This window comes from Melitaea cinxia, chromosome 24 (assembly GCF_905220565.1).
Source record: "Melitaea cinxia chromosome 24, ilMelCinx1.1, whole genome shotgun sequence".
Taxonomy (NCBI): domain Eukaryota; kingdom Metazoa; phylum Arthropoda; class Insecta; order Lepidoptera; family Nymphalidae; genus Melitaea; species Melitaea cinxia.
In genome coordinates, this window is record NC_059417.1 from 11,061,582 (window position 1) to 11,080,033 (window position 18,452).

Genomic DNA, 18,452 nt, shown 5'->3' on the forward strand with positions numbered 1-18,452 from the left:
ATATTTAACATCATGCTACAACCAAAATAATTGTGTTTGCTCGCAAACGAAAAAAAAACCGACTTCAATTACATCGATGAGTAATACAACTTAGATCGACGAAAAAATAGTCAAGTAACTACGCGTTATCAAATATTACTCAAAAAGTAGTGATCAGATCTCAATAAAATTTATATGTGACCACATGACAAACATCAGCTTTCGATTAAATTAAAAATTATCAAAATCGGTACACTCAGTAAAAAGTTATTGCAGATTTTCAAGAGTTTCCCTCGATTTCTCTGGGATCCCATCATCAGATCCTGGTTTCCTTATCATGGTACTAAACTACGGATATCTTCTTTCCAACTAAAAAAGAATTATCAAAATCGGTACACCCAATAAAAAGTTATTGCGGATTTTAATGAGTTTCCCTTCGATTTCTCTGGGATCCCATCATCAGATCCTGGTTTTCTTATCATGGTACTAAAGTAGGGATATCTCCTTTCCAACAAAAAAAGCATTATCAAAATCGGTACATCCAGTAGAAAGTTATGCGGTATAATACAACGTAGGTCGACGAAAAAAGCGTCAAGTAAAAACGCATTATTAGATATAACTCGAAAAGTAGTTGTTAGATCTCAAATAAATTTAAATGGGACCAATTGACACACACCACCTTTCGATTAAAAAAACATTTGTCGAAATCGGTCCACACGGTCAAAAGTTCTGATGTAACATACATTAAAAAAAATACAGTCGAATTGAGAACCTCCTCCTTTTTTGGAAGTCGGTTAAAAAGCTAAACAGAGCATCAATGAAAAATGTACCACAACGGGAAAAAATATAATAATATGAGCGAATAGGAAAATTTTATTCGAACAAAATTACGGGCAATAGCTAGTTACTTTATCACAAAATAAATGTATGTCATTGTTTTATATGACCTAAGCTAACTATATTATTTCGTTTCAGGTCCCAACCGCTCAAGCAGGAAACCACAGTGCACGTAACGGTCCTTCTACTAAACGAAATCCGGCGTTCCATATTTAAAAAAGTGCATACGATAGTGAAAAATAATTATTAAAAAGTGGTCCAAATACGACATTCTGTATTTAAAAAGTGTATTCGAAATTCGAAAAAAGAAAGAGTAGGAAAGTGAAAAAATACGTTCTAAATTTGAATAGTAAATGAATGAAGAATAATTTTATTTTCGTAATCGGAATTCAGAATTCGAAGTTTTCAAATAGTGTTCGATAGTGTCCCATAGTTTCGATAGTGATCGTTAGTGTTCGTAGGTGTTCGAAAGTGTTGTGTATATGATGTGTGAGTATGGGTGATACGAAGCACAAGACCTGCGTGCGGGTAAACTCCGCGGACGACGAATCACGCGACGAAGTCGACCATGATCTACCAAAGAAGAATCCCTTTATTAGGGTAAGTTTTTAAATTTGGAATTTTGTTTTTTAAAAAAATGTTAATAGAAATTGTACAAAAAAATTGTTGTGACACAATTTTTGTGTTTTAGTGTTTTTAGTTATTCTGCTGATTTAACTAGCTATTTTAGTCAACAAAATCCGTTTATAATTCTAGGAAAATAAGAAAAATTTGCTAAACCTTAATTATAGGGCGTTATAAAGTTATCGTAAAATGGTTGCCTTATAATTAGCATAAGCCTTTAACACGCGAAGAAAAAAGAGGAAAAACCGATTAGACTAATTATATTTGTATAGGCCTTATGTCTTATGTATTTTAACTGAGGTAGCTGCTTTCATGCAGTGTTGTGTTCCTGTGATGAGTAAGGTGAGCAGAGCTCGGGGGGATTGGGTGTAGAGTCGGCAACGCGTTTGCGATACTTCTGGTGATCCATACGCTTGCTTGCCGACCTAGTTGTACATTAAAAAAAAAAAAAGTCATAGTTATTCGTTTCAAGAATAATACACACAGACTTGAATATATATATATATATATATATTAACTACATATATACATATTATACATACATATTATAGGTACATATTGTACATATTATACATATTATACATATTAGTGTATTATATTATACAAATTATACATATTATATATATATATATATATATATATATAATATATATGTATTCGAGAAACTTAACATTCTAGATAGCCGGGTAAAAACATAAGTAACAACTTTCTTCTGTACAATGTAGTGATAATATAACCAGTAATTGCTTAAACTGGAATCGATCCCACTACATCGAGAGTTGTCTCGATTTGTCGTTATGTCTAACGTGTAATAATGTTAGGGTTGTTGGTTAGGAGTAAATAAAATACTAGTGTTATTTTACATAACGTAATGTTAAACAATTTTATTTACATACTTGAGAAACATTTATGTTTTTACATATTTTTTTTCTCGACATGCGGACGGATGGCACGACAACGTCTGCCGGGTTCGCTAGTATTTAATTCATGATTCATCATCATCATCATTTCAGCCTATTGCAGTCCACTGCTGGACATGGGCCTCCACAACCCACACTGCCGTAGCCATACACGGCACATTTATATATATGTGTATATATATAAAACGATTACGTATTTTTTAAATTGTAGTAGTAACTTTATCTGCTGGATACCGCTATATAAAAAATAACTATATGAAAAACATGGTCAATTGTAACTGATTAAAATTATTATTATTATTATGTAAAATTAATGTCATCATGGCTCTTCTATTTTGTTTTCTTATTCTATTTTAACCGACTTCAAAAAAGAGGAGGTTACTCAATTCGACCGTATATATATATATATATATATATTTTTTCTGTATGTTCGAAGATAACTTCGTCGTTTATGAACCGATTTTGATAATTCTTTTTTTGTTGAAAAGTAGATATCCCAGGTGTGGTACCATGATAAGGAAACCAGGATCTGATGATGGGATTCCGGAAAAATCGAGGAAAACTCGAAAATCCGCATAACTTTTTACTGGGTGTACCGATTTTGATAGTTTTCAATTTAATCGAAAGCCGATGTTTATCATGTGATCACATTTAAATTTCATCGAGATCTCATTACAACTTTTGGAGTAATCTTTGATAATGCGTATTTACTTGACTATTTTTTCGTCTACCTACGTTGTATTACTTGTCGAGATAATTGAAGTCGGTTTTTTTTTTCGTTTGCCTGCAAACACAATTTACAATTTTTTGTACTTTTTAAATTTATTTTGGAGTACTTAAATGTACCTAAATGTACCGATGGACGTATACGATTTTCATTCGCCCATTTTATATAGATATTTTAAAATACTATTAGTAATCTAGTTTAGGTCTAGACTATCACAGCCCTAGGTTGTTAGTACTTTCGAAATATCTCCTTCCAGGAAATAAAATCAGGAAAAATGCAGCGTAAATTGAATACTAGTTTTATAAACTCTTCCTTTAGTTAGAAAGAAAAAGTCACTGAGCCTGTTTTTTTTATATTTTTACCAAGTTTTAACAGACTTTCATTTAATGTTTATGGAACTGCATTTTTCATGACTACTCCTATCGTACTTCCTACTAAAGCGAATGGGAAATTTGTTAGGATGTATTGAATGAGATGGATTTTTATTACTATTTAAGATCAAACTATGAATCGATTAGGATTCATTCGTTCAATAGATATTTGAAGATTTAGAATAACGTCGGCTATTGAAAGATTACGTAAATGAAACCATAAGTCAACCCATATAAATAAGCTATAGGCACAAGAAACTGGGATGTAACTCTCTTTTTAATCGGCTTCCAAAAAGGAGGAGGTTGTCACTTCCATTGAATTTTTTTAAGTATGTTTTATGTTAACTCAGAACTTGACCGGGTGGACCGATTTCGATGATTCTTTTTAATCGATAGTTGGTGCGTGTCATGTGGTCCCATTTAAAGTTAATTGAGATCTAACAAGTACTTTTCGAGTCAAATAATGCGTTTTTACTTGACTATTTTTTCGTCGACCTACGTTGTATTATATCGCATAACTTTTCACTGGATGTACCGATTTTGATGATTCTTATTTTAATGGAAAGTTGATACTTGTCTTGTTGAGATTTGATTACTACTTTTGGAGTAATCTTTGATAACGGGTATTTACTTCACAATTTTTTCATCTACGTACGTTGTATTACTTTTCGATGTAATTGAATTCGGTTCTTTTTTTAGTTTGCAAGCAAACACAATTATTAAAACACTTCAGACAAAATATTTCTATGTTTTATATGTCAGTTCTCTTTACCTCCCTCTGGTTATATTTGGTGAGGTACCTAAAAATGGTCTTAAAGTTGCTATATGAGGAACAGGCCACCGTGTATGTCAACTTGTCATGCAAATCGTTTGTATTATTATAAAACTACAAACGATAATACGCAGTATTTCATATTAACATATAATAAAACATTAATATGTGTCTGTCCGTCCGTTTAGCGAGAAAGCGGGAAGTAACACAGAACAATGGTGTGTACAAAATAACTTATACGAACGCTTTCACTGAAGAATCAGTTGACAACAAGCAACGCTTATATTTACGGTCTTGGAGCTCGAGTCTCCCTGCGGGGTTTTAAGGTAGACATATTAACAATTGCGTCGCAATATATTTATTATTGCCGCGTTGGCGCAGTGGTCACAGCCATGGATTGTACCTGTTGCGCTGGCGGTTGCGGGTTCGATCCCCGCACATGACAAACATTTGTATTGGCTATACAGGCGTTTGCCGTGGTCTTGGTGTTTGTGCAGTCATAGTGGGTCTCCCCACCGTGCCTCGGAGAGCACGTTAAGCCGTCGGTCCCGGTTGTTATCATGTACAACGGATAGCGGTCGTTACTCATAGTAGGGAATATATCCGCCAACCCGCATTGGAGCAGCGTGGTGGATTAAGCTCTGATCCTTCTCCCACAAGGGGAAAGAGGCCTATGCCCAGTATATTACAGGCTGAAGCGAACATCTTCTGATTTTTTTATTACTTCTATTTTTTTTAAATTCAAAAGTTAGCCAACAGTCATTGTGAGTTTGTCAAGATAGCGCTCAGCATACCTTATTCAAAATTTGGAGCAGCTGTATAATTTCCAAAATAAAGATTTCTGATTCATTACTCAGGTAGGGCACAACAGGCAATTTCCTGCTCAAAATTTGGGGCAACCGGTCTACGTAAGTACCCCAACCTCCGATCACAACTAAATAAAACTCCTCTAAAGTAGTGTTGTGTTCCTGTGGTGGGTAAGGTGGCCAGAGCTCCTGAGGTGGACCGGGAATAGGGTTGGCAACGCTCATGCAATGCACCTGGTGTTATGGTATTACAGGCGACCATAGGATTCGGTATACCAGGCAGACCGTATTCTTCTTTGTCAGCCCTATACTAAAAGCAGATCTCGGTCACCCAGATGAGAAATAGAATTTTGAAGTAAGACTTCTTTACGCACACTCGACTTGGGGAGTCAGCTGGTGAATGCGTGGCGAGAGCGTTACGAAAAGTGTGATCAGGTGAGGCAAACGGAAGTTGAGAGGGAGCTATAAGTTAGTGAAGATAGAAAGAGAGAGAGTTACGTTTCGTATATAACAGTAAAGGCAACTAAATGTGTTTTACTTCAGTCGCGTGGTCTAAAGCATCTTCTTTTATTTAGTTTTTAAATTTTTTGTATTCTCCAAAAGTAATCGAAACAAACTGTATATTGGTGATATTTTTTGTATGTTTACCGCTAAAATCTGACAAATCTCGCGACCCGACAACAAACCGGCTTCCTTATAATGCAATCCGTTTTTTGCGGAGTTCGATGCCCGGGCGCGATAATTGTCGCCGAGGTTGCACCGATTATTACATAGAGTATTTATTTACAGACAAATTATGAATGAAACTGAGGTATATTTAACTGAGGTAGGGCACAGAAGTAATTTCCTGCTCAAGATATAGAGCAGCCTGACTGGGGTAGTACCTCGACCTTGCTGTTGTTGGCGTCTATAAGCTACGGTAATCGCTTATCATCAGGTGCGTCGAACGCTTGTTTGCCGACCTAGTAAAAAAAATGGCATTGGCATAAAAGAATTAGACAAAAAAGTTCTCATTGAATGTATATTAATTCGACATTCGACACCTCCAAAGAATGCCTAGTACGGAAACTGTATTTTAGGTCTTTTTTTTTTTGTCGTTCAGGAAAACCATCATAAATGTTTATAGTAATTTATAATACACATAAAATATATTTATTCATATATCATACAAATATTTATAATATGCAAGTTGTCTTTTTTATTATTGGTGTTTACACCTTAAGAATCGCTTTTCATTTAAGGCCCCTGGTATATAAAATATATGAGGAGTAATATCTACTGAACGAATGACCTCGTTACGTTTTTGTTAACGCTATCTAGATAGCGTTATTTGATTCGTTTATTTACCATTTGATATGGTATTAATCTTTTTCTTAGACTAGTAAGCCTTTTTTGTGCCTATTTAGACAGTCGATCTGAAGGAGTAAACTCTAGTCGTGCGTCGGAGCTGATACACTTTTTATGTATGTGATCCTCGCTGCCGAATGATACTATCAAGTAATGTTGTGTTCCTTTGGTGCGGTCGGTAATGCTCGTAGTGTTGCTGGCATTTATAGACTACGACCGCTATATTACGATTTACTCTGTAACACACAAACATCCCACTGCTGGGCATAACTCTCTTTCTCTTTATGTAGGGGAAAATCAAATTTATATTTATTCAATTGTTATTTATATTATAAAAAAATTAAAACGTAATATTACGAGTAGTAAGAACGTATAATGTGCAATTTGAAATTATTCCTAGGATTTATCAACATATATGTTATTTATATTTTTAGTAACTTATTTTTCTAATAAAATCTCTGGCAGTATCTACTCTACACAACACGCGCCTTCGATTCATTCACGTTTGCAAACTTCGTTTACTTGTGACCCCGATACGTTTTGCAACAACCGTATATACGATTGAAAAACGTCCTAAGTCCACTCTCCAACAAACAAATATACGTCTTATTGTAAGATGACGAAGTCCATTTTCCATTAGCAATTTGTGATGAAAAGTTTTCTTAACTTGTTTTTTTGTACATACAGTTTCATACCTTAATTCTTATAAATAAAAATCACATTAGCTTGTATCAAAAGTGAGATACGTTGTCTTGAACCTACATTTGCAACTCATTGATTGAGGAGTTATTTGAAAACATTTTTTTTTCTTGATAATGATTGCGGTATTCATAAGGTAAATTGGGAGTCGATTTGCTTGAATACGGTAATGTATTTGGAAATGGTTTTTAAGTACGGTAGTACGACATTTAGATGACATCTAGGATAGGTAAGTAATGAGTAAATTCTTTGGTAATTTGTTGTCGAATGTACGAAAATAAATGCCTCTATATTTATGGCAGTTTGTCTTCATAAATAGACATGTCTCAGACATATTATTTTCTAATGTTAACGCGAATTTTAATCATTTAATGAAACAACTTTTTTCGGATTTTATCGCGGTTTATTAACTTTTGATTCCCGACGGATATTTTACAGCAACCATGTTCACGGGAGGAATGAGGTGTCAGAGGTCCTAACGTTACAATGTTATTCGAAACTACCCGACATACATCAATATTTTATTTAGTCCTATCGACGCAGAATGTGCTAATTGAGTCTTTAATCTGTGGTAAATTACGCTTGGTTTTTGATTTAATTATATTAATGATGGGATGGATTGGATGATGATGGATTCCATTTCAATAGAATTTTCTCGTGATACTCAAAAATATTACGAATGAATAGAATTCATATTTTTATAACGTTTAAGTAAATGTAATGGAAATAATGTTTAGATGAAGGAGTATAAAACGCTGTAAGTAAATAGGACTTATAATTGCAACAAATTACCTGCATGTTAAAAAGTTGCCGTTTTCTAATGTATTTAATATACTTATCCAGACTTATTTTTACTTCAAATCTAAAAATGTAATAAAAGTTTTAAATATGGCTACTGCTTTAATAATATTGATAAGCATCATTAATTGTAAGTAGACAACTAGCAACACGGTAACGTTTCGCTAACGCCTGTCCATAATAAATAGCAAAGCGTAAAAATGGTTTTGCTCTAAATCTAATAAAAGGAGATACTGTGTGTTTGTTTGTCTATAAATGTTATAGAGATAATATGAGTAAAATTTTCGCTACTTATCATATATAACGCTAAGCGATTGCTTAAAGTAATTAAATTTATTATTGATTTCGTTTTGTAAATTAATTAATCATTAAAACCGTATATATCACGGGTTTAATTTTGAAACAATGTCAACATGATTGACGGTCGGTAAATTTTTTATTCAATTTCAAATCAACTCGCAATTAAATACTTTTTTGTCATTTTGTAATGTGATAATTATTATACTCATTTAGTGCGAATTGTTTTCTTTTTTATTAATTTCATGTATTTTTTATCATAATTAAAAAAATATTAGCATTCTGCACTCCTCTTAAATATCATTCTATATGAACAATAAGTGTACAAAATTTCATTCTCCTCCGTCGGAGCAATTTTCGTAAAAAAGGTGTACAAAGTTTTTGCTTCACGTATTAATATATATAAATAAATAAATAAATATCATATAACATACACACACGGTCGTCTGTTCCTATGGTAAGCAACTTAATGCTTGTGTTACAGGCAACAGCCGACTGTTATAACTTTTTTTTTGATAAATATTCATAGAAATAATTCATATATAAATATATAAATACAAACACTACACCCAGACTCATGCGGGAATCGAACCCGAAACCCGCGGAACAGAAAGCAGGGCCACTACAAACTGCACCAACGGGCTAGTCATATAAACACTTGCAAGACGTTAGTATCCATAGTATCACAATATCATAGCAGTGCACCGTATTGACTGGCTGCACACAACGGTTGCGCTGCGCTCGAATAGGCGTGAAGCTTCCGCGTTGTATTACATGTACCTAATATACATATAGCTGACCTGGCGAACTTCGTACCGCTTTATTATAATTTTTCTTAAATATACACACACACACACACATATATATGAAAAAAAAAATAGACTATCTTCGAGTTGGATCAAACTACACACCTATCTATATAACCTATCTTGTTAACCGACTACAAAAAAGGAGGAGGTTCTCAATTCGACTGTATTTTGTTGTGTGTTTCATTACTTTAACTACTTACCGATTTTGATGATTCTTTTTTTAATCTAGAAGCTCGTCTTGTGGTTCCATTTAAATTTGATCGAGTTCAGACGAGTAGTTTTTGAGTTATCCGTAATAATCCGTATATAATTATTTTTTCGACTACTTACGTTGTATTACTTGTATTGTATTGATGTACATTAATATCGGGGTTTTATTTTTGTTAGGAGTATACATATGTCTAAACTTTTGCTGTTCGAAGGATCGAATAAACGATATAATGAGCGAGGACGATCATGACAAACATTTGTATTGGCCATACAGATGTTTGTGTGATTTCTGGGCGTTTGTGCTTGTGTATTGTGTATAGAACACTATACAGGATTTGTTTTTGAAGCGAAAACTCCTTTAACCGCGTTGGGTACTTTTTGGTAGAGGAATATCTTATGGGTTCGCATCACCGACATGTTCATGACTGGAGCATGCGCAGCGGCCGTGTACTGTGCGCGTTAGACGCTGTTTGGATGCCTGAAATCTCATGCGTTCGGGTCAGCGACATACAAATTTTAATACTAAATTTTCTAACTTTTCACTTCTATAACTTCCATTTTTTATAGCAATGTCTTAAATATTATTGATGTTATAAAATTCCTTTTTACTTTTATAACACCCAGCCTGTAATGAAACAATAATTACGCACTTGTGTATCGACATTTGAATTAACAATATGACAGTAAAAGTAAAGTATACTTCATTATTAGCATAATTTCATAATTAAAAAAAAAAAACATTATTACCGGGACTTCATTCTTCATTCATTTCATTATTAAGAATTAGATGAGAAGAACCACCGCTCTGGAGCAGTGGTTGCGGATTTGATCCCCGCTCGAGGTACATATTTGTATTCGTACACAACTACATAAGTATATTTTTTTCTGGTCCTGTCGTAAACCTGTCGATCCCGGTTGTAATCATAAACACTTGATAGCAAACGTTATTCGCAGAATATAGGGTCATTGCGCCTGTTCGCGTCCATTTTACGGATCTCACTTTGAAAAGTCTCGAAATTAAGAATACTAAGACACCAATAAGTCGAAAAGTAATTACCGGCAATACCTCGATGTATAAGAGGCACGCACGCATAGACAAAAGTTCCGGGCGTCCAAACAATCCTGGGTAAAAAAAATAATTAGTGAGGGCTGTTCAACAAGAAAGCGCGAAGGCACGGAATAATGAGAAGAAAATAGTGGGTGGTGAAAATTGGATTTTATGGACGCAAACTGGGTAAATCGCTTAATTCTGAAGTTTGTCTTTAAATAAAATAATAACAAGATGTTTCGAACAAAACTGAAAATTAATCTTTAAATAGACTATATAATGAACACAGTAAATAAATTTTTCATAGAAATTAGTGCGGGGACATTTTTATTTTCTTCTTCAAACTTGCCAACTGCACTAAGTGGACGCGAACAGGCGCAATAACCCTAATATCCCCAAACCCGCAGTGGAGCAGCGTGGTGGATTAAGGTCCAATCCTTCTCCTACAAGAAGATAGAGACCTTGCTATGACCAAAATAAAAATGTTAGCAGCTAAATTGTCATATATCATATATTAGTATCGTTTTCCTTGCTTAATTTACTATATTTAAAGAAATCATTATTTCCTCATATATTTAAGTAATCTTTCGAAGGTCAATTTATTTTCAAATACCATTTTGTTTTCGTGAATTTTGTATATTTTTTTTTAAATTGTAAATCAAATTATTTTAAAAAAGTTAATACGGAAACATACTTTAGCGATAAGTATTTCCAGTAACCTAATAAGTAGTATTATTTTCAATCATTAAAGATTAAATAAAATAACAGTCAGTGGGAACATCTTAAAAAATATTAAACCGATTCTGTTGAAATCCACATCGTCACTAACCGAAGACCGCCAGGAGAACGGTTTGTTTCCGACCATATTAGTATTTCAAAAAAAAACATAAATTTCATATTTATATATACTAGCTGTTCGCCGTAGTTTCACCTGCTTTGATTGTAACGCTTCGGTAATGGGATTATCCAACACTAAAATAATTTTTCGATTCGAGCCAGTAATTCCTAAAATTAGCGATTTCACACACAGAAACAAGCTTTTAAACATAAGTATAAATTTTAAATCAATAAACACATTAAAGTGACATAATTTGACGCAAAATATGTCATAAATTCACAATCAAAACACACCTTTAAAAAAACACTGACAACATAACTAATAAAACTATTCAACATTAGCTAATAAATAAAAATGCACGCGGTTACGATAGAAACACCTACGTGAAGAAGGTCTCAACCGCGCTCCCTGCGTGAAGCGACCGGCGGAGCATTCTCTCGCGACCACGTTACTATACGGACGTACGTTTGATACTCTTACCTTTGCCGTGTTTTGTAGCTGTGTAAGTTTTTAATTTAAAAAAAAAATCGCGATTTTTTTCGATCTTTAAATTGGCAGTATTTTTTATCTGAGTAAGTAAAAAAAAGAATAAAATAATTTTTGCGCTCCTCTCGGCCCTTAAATTGAGTGTTTTGAGTCTGTGTAAGCATTTCTTCAGATTAACTATCTTTGTGCTTTATTTCGAGCCAGTGTTTTTGACGGAAAAAAAAAATGTGTTAAGTGAAACTGTAAACGAAAATATTGCTGAATGTGTTTTTTTGTGTTTCTAATTAAATAAGCATAACAAATTATATATTTACATATTTTTTTGGCATTAATTTATGCTTTGGTTGGAATTTCATTTTTAAGTGAAACAATTGACGCATTCAAATGTTTTTTTTTTAATGCGAAGCTGTGGACTGAGTTCATAAATTAAATAATTGTTTTGACATCACAGCCTAAAATAGTTTTTTTTTTTTTTGTCGAAAAAGTATTTAATTACAATGTATATTTTTTTGTTTTATTTTTAAAATATAGTTACGGATGGACACTTACTACACAATTAATGGTTAGTGAGTCAACAGTTATGTCCGCAAATAGAAAGGCCTCGTAAAATCAAACAATATATTTTCATGACAAACAAATTATACAATGAGCCTATTACAATATTTAAATAACTACGAATAATATTTATTATATAAACATTATAATTATTATACAGTGCAGTTCGTTAGTATGTATGTATGTTATGTTAAATATGTATGAACCATGTTCTGTTACACGTAGAACACATCCAGCTGTTAGCCAAAATCTCTATTTTTGAATTAAGTTTCTTTTATGTATTTTATAATATCCTTGCAAAAGCTAAAATATTACGACAGTTAAAAAATTGAAAAAAAAAATAGCATTAAAAAATTAAAAGCTAATAACTTGAATATCTTACCATATTTTAGTACCATTATTATTATTTACATTAATTATGTAGAAATTCATATCCTTATTTTCTATACTTCTATATGGCTGAAATACCTATTAATTTACAAAAGCGTGTTTTTATTTATAAATGACAATAAAAAGTACTGCGAGACATATTGGCCACTTTTAATGCATATACAACCTCAGTAAATATTAATAATCAATTTCTACGCAATTATGGTTCATGTTTTTACGCGTCATTTTAATCAAAATTAGTCGTCGCCTAGTGGTCGAAATTCGACCACATTATAAAGGTTCTGTTGTCAAAGACTTCATTTTACTTCTATAATAATAAACAAAAGAGTATAGGGTAATTTCGCCTGTTCGCGTCCACTTAGTGCAGTTGGCAAGTTTGAAGAAGAAAATAAACATGTCCCAGCATAAATTTCTATGAAAAATTTATTTACTGTGCTCATTATATAGTCTATTTAAAGATTAATTTTCAGTTTTGTTCGAAACATCTTGTTATTATTTTTTTTTTAAGAAAAACTTCAGAATTAGGCGATTTACCCAGTTTGGACGGTGGACGCGAACAGGCTCAATGACCCTATATGCGTGTGTGTCAAAAACATGTAACTTTTTTTTTATGTCAACGCGTTGGCGCAGCTGTCATAGCACTGGCTGTTGCGCTGGCGATCGATTCCCGCTCACGACATTTGTATCGGCCATATAAATGTTTGTCGTGATCTAGGCGTTGTGCTTGTGTATTGTGTGTTTCTGGACCCCCGAACAGGAGTCCTATCTGGAAATCCTACTGGGGGCCGTTGAGTGTGTAGCGTTTATTTAATCAATTTTTTACGCATTATTTCAAAAAAATATTCGCATTCTGCACTTCTTCTCTATATAAACTATAAGTGTGCTAAATTTCGCACGCCGTCCGCGCAATTTTTGATAAAAGGGGTACAAAGTTTTTGTTTCACTTATTAATATATAGAAGATAAAAAATTACTTCATTCAAGCTTCAAAGCACTTTTAAATCGGGATTCATTAGATTCTTAGTTATCAAAATCTCTCAAAAAAAACGTTGTATATGTAATTTAAGTTTTACATAATATTTAAAGAATCAAAATTTTTGAATGCAGAATCCATTAAAAGAAATCATTGATTTCATTAAGAAGGAATTCACATAAAACAAAAACTTAATAGTGCAATAAAATATATAATTTAGTGTCATTCTTATTAAAATAACAAAATATATAGTCTTAACTGTCGTATTATTCAAACTACTTTTCCTGGGCTTTTATCTTTCTAGAATAATTTAGAACAGCTGTAATAGTTACATAAATACAAGTAATAAAAAAACTGTTTACAAAGAAATACGGAAAACAAATTCTCTGATTCTGTATTTTCTAAGTTAACTTTATGAAGTTGAATTTGTTCAGCTAAGACAAATTGAAATATAATTGAACTGAAATAATTTTTAAAACGATCATTATTAAATTGATAAGCCCGTTGGCGCAGTTTGCAGTGTTGCAGTAAGCAGGGTTTCTTTCAACTTCGTGGTTTGTGGATTCGATTCACCTAGTCTGGGTGTGACATATTATATATTTATTTATATATAAGTAATTAATCAAAAAAAATGTAGCTATATCAACCAGCTGTTACCTAAAAAGTAAGCATCAAGTTGCTTAACTTAGGAACAGACGACCGGATTGTATTACAGATAATTATTTATTTAAATGTAACCATAAATGGAACTGGCTGCTTTACTTGCTGTCAGAAAGATGGTGGGAGGAACCGACTAAGAGACACTAGGTTTAGGAAAAACAACGCATAAAAAATATTTATAACAACATGTGGAGAAAGAGGCCCATGTCCAGCAGTGGGATGTTACAGCTTGAATCTAAATATTTGTGTCCTCAAAGGGAAATCAAATCATTAATCATTATATATTCAAGTAAATTTCCTATACTTATGTTATGTAACAAATAAAAATAAAACATAATAATAATAAAAATAAATATAATTTACAGAAAAAAAACACATTCAGTAATATTAATTAATTAATAATTTATTTAAAGGTGATATACATTAAATAATAGCAAAAGTGTTGTGATGTGAACTTTTTTTGTGAAAAAAAAAATAGTAATTTGGCGGGAACATGATGAAAATGGCGTCCGTCATAATGGTGAGATATTTTTTTTTTTAATTTTCATAACTTATAACACTTAGCATATAAATTCACACTTTACTGTAAATAAAAATAAATCGCCGTAATGTAGGTACTAATCAAACTTCCGAACGGCACTATATTGGATATATCTCTTTCTTGTGTGTTTTGTGTAAAAGAAAGCTTGGAAACAAAAATTTATATTCGCCAAAAAAATAAATGGTGGCACAGAGTTCGCCGGGAGGGCAAACCATATTTTATTTGGGTAGTATTATTTAAAATTAAAAAAAAATACATTCTCCATTTAGAGGTAAAAATATTGCGGTACGGGTAAAATACACACAATGTCCTGACAAAAACAATTTTTTTTTTTTAATTTGATCCAGTCATTCGGAAAATATGAGTGCACATACATATTGGCGGATTTTTTTTTTTTAATTTTATAGTTTTCATAGCAATTCATAGAAGTTATTTAGTTTATACATGAAATGTTGGTAATGAAAATTACATTCGCGGTAATGGACCTCGGCGTCTGTATCTCAGTACGTTTCCTGTATCTATATATCTATATATAAGCTGTCGATGAACTTAGAACATATAAGGAATGGAGCTTACATTTGTAAAACTTTTAACTTTTACTCACCATCCTGTATAAAATCCGCCAGCGTGGTGGATTAAGCTCTGATCCTTCTCCTACATGGGGAATGAGGCCTATGCCCAGCTGTGGAATATTACAGGCTGAAGCGAGCGACTTTAAAAATAATATACTTTAAAATTAATATACCCAATTAGGTGCAGTAGTTCAGACGTTATGTACATACATTTCAGCGAGATTTTTATATATTAAGACTCCAAAAAAATTCATTTTTGAAGTAAAACTTTTTACACACCCTTGAATTTAGGAGTAAGCTGGTGAATGCGTGACGAGAGCGTTACGAAAAGTGTGCTCCGGCGAGGCGAACGAAAGTTGAGAGGGAGATAAGTTAGTAAAGCTAGAAAGAGAGTTAAGTTTCGTAAAATTTACTTCAGTCGTGTGGTCTAAAGCACACTCGTTTTGAAACCTAGTGCTTTTCATGCATTCCCATTGATTTTCCAACTTCAGTAAGATCTGGCGAGAAGTGTTTGAGTTATCTGTATTATTCTATTCTTGTCGATGTAAAAACGAAGTGGTTTTTTTTTTGTTTGAGAATGAATAAACACAGTTATATATCTCAAGCGATAGGCATCTTACGGAGTTAGTACAGGAAGTCGGAAACCATAGATTTTTTTAAAAATTTTGTTTTACAAATATATTTATAATATAGACAAAGATTTGTCCATGACCCACTCATTTGTCCAACACTCAATTACTATGACCAGTGTGCCAAAATTTTGTATCAGATCAACTTACGATATGCTAATAGCCTTTACCCTATATCGAAAATTTGTGTAGGCCCTATAGTTTTTTGTCGTGGTCTGGGCCTTTGTGATTGTGTTGTATGTATTTCCGAAACCCAGACACAGAATATTCATCCTACTGGATCGAGTATGAAGCGTTTATTATATTAAGCTAGTAAAATTTAACTTAGGAACGAAATTAAAAATAGGCACTTTCTATTTTATTTGTTCCTATGGTAAACTATGCTTGTATGCTTGCTTATGGCAACTTATGCTTGTGGTGTAGGTAACAATCGACTGTTATAGCTATTTTTTTGAAATGAAATGATGAAATGAAATGAAAACATCTATTTCGCCATAAGGTGATATACACACTTAACGAAAGTCAAAATAATGTCATTTACAGAAATAATAATACAAATAAATAAATAAAAAACTCGACAATAATAAAAGAAAGTTAAGGCAGCAAAAAAAATCAAACAATAAAATAAAAATTTACATCTTAACATTGGGTACATTACAAACTAAGGTAATATACCCACATATAGATAGAAATAAAATCTATATAAATACAAGTATTACACTACGACTCAGGTGGGAATCGAACTCGCACCCTGCCAAACCTCGCAACTGCGGCAATCATCGGAGTTAATCATCAACTTCTAGTAAAATTTAAATATCAACACAAACTAACACTCGCAAGGATACATATGCAAAGTAAACATATAAACAAATTAATAAATCCAATTAGTTTACATATATATACTAATTACGAAATCACATGTAAATAATATATATTAAATAAAAATAAATTTATATATATCGAGTCCACGGAGCTCACGGTTCATTGCACTTGATTGCGTAATGCCTCTGACCGGCCGCTTCGATTTATAGTGTAGTCTACTAGCTTAGCCTGGGGCGGACTAGGATCACTCACTGGTTAAATAAAATACACGAAGATGATTGGCGCGAACCTGGGAAGGCCTACGTCCAGCGGTGGACTGCGATAGGCTGAATTGTATAAATACAATACACAATATGAAATAACTATTATTTACTATGTATATTGTATTTACAATTTGAAAAAAAAAACTAAATAACATTATAAATGGCTATCATCTATCATCATTCAGGCATGTACGAGTAAGAACCAACGGCCTGACTCTAACTGATGGTAAATAAATAATAATATGTTTAACATACAAAACTTAATCTTGGTTTAGGTAATCGACAGATAATGCAGTTATTTATAAATAATACATAATAATATTATAATTAATATTATATTGTAATTTTTTTTTTATAATATTATGTATATGGTAGTCGAACTGCGTGGGTATCCAAAAATATATGCCTAAAAATAGACTAGAACCTTCATGAGTCAATCCGGCCCTGCATCCTAGTATCTAGTGCCTAGGACCTAACTCAACCTAGACGGAACAGGTTTCTAATCTCGTAACAATTTAAATGGCGGAATTCCGTATTCTAATGGCTTTTATCTTGTCCGGCGACTTCTGTAATTATAAAAAGCAAAATATTTTAGATGTGTAATTATGTAGATAGTTCTGGTGTAATGGTGCGAGTAGTTATTTTAGCACTGGCTATCGCTGGTTTATATTCCGCTGAGAGCATATTATGACGCCGCGTTGGCGCAGCGGTCACAGCCATGGATTGTACCTGTTGCGCTGGCGGTTGCGGGTTCGATCCCCGCACATGACAAACATTTGTATTGGCCATACAGGTGTTTGCCGTGGTCTTGGTGTTTGTGTAGTCCTAGTGGGTCTCCCCACCGTGCCTCGGAGAGCACGTTACGCCGTCGGTCCCGGTTGTTATCATGTGCACCTGATAGCGATCGTTACTCATAGTAGGGAATATATCCGCCAACCCGCATTTGGCAGCGTGGTGGATTAAGCTCTGATCCTTCTCCTACATGGGGAAAGAGGCCTATGCCCAGTAGTGGGATATTACAGGCTGAAGCGAAAGCATGTTATATTTTTCAAATATTTTTCTGATCCAGTATGTCTAATTATCAGCCTCGTGCGTCCAAAAGTTATCTTGCGAATTCTCAAACGTGTTAAGATTATATAATTTTTAAATTTTCTAAGATATTTTTTTTGCTGTTTAAGTTTTAGTGTATTCCTTTAGCGTTTTATCTTTCATCTTTAATTTATGCTTAAAATGTTTATGTATGTTGTTTAGATTTATTTGTATATTAATTATTTGGTTATACACACGTATCTTTCATCTGTAATTTTATATGTACATTTCTTTAAAAAAAATACTGGTATTGTCGATGGTATATCTTTTTAATAATAAATAAATTTGCTTAATTTTTTGTAGAATCTTCTTATAATAAAAGATGACTGTAATCAGTCAAGTCGTTGCTATGGCGAAAATAAGTATAATAATTAACACTTTATAAAATTAA

At 32.9% G+C, this 18,452-nt stretch overlaps 1 protein-coding gene across 1 annotated transcript in view; it reads left to right on the forward strand.

The window, feature by feature from the left end:
- Positions 1-18,452, forward strand: part of LOC123665523 (rhophilin-1) — a 115,021-nt gene that overhangs the window by 33,884 nt on the left and 62,685 nt on the right. Inside the window, exon 2 of the mRNA XM_045599813.1 lies at positions 955-1,416. Within this exon, the coding sequence (XP_045455769.1) occupies positions 1,312-1,416 (105 nt within the window). The 5' untranslated portion in view covers positions 955-1,311. The remainder of the gene's footprint in view (positions 1-954; positions 1,417-18,452) is intronic.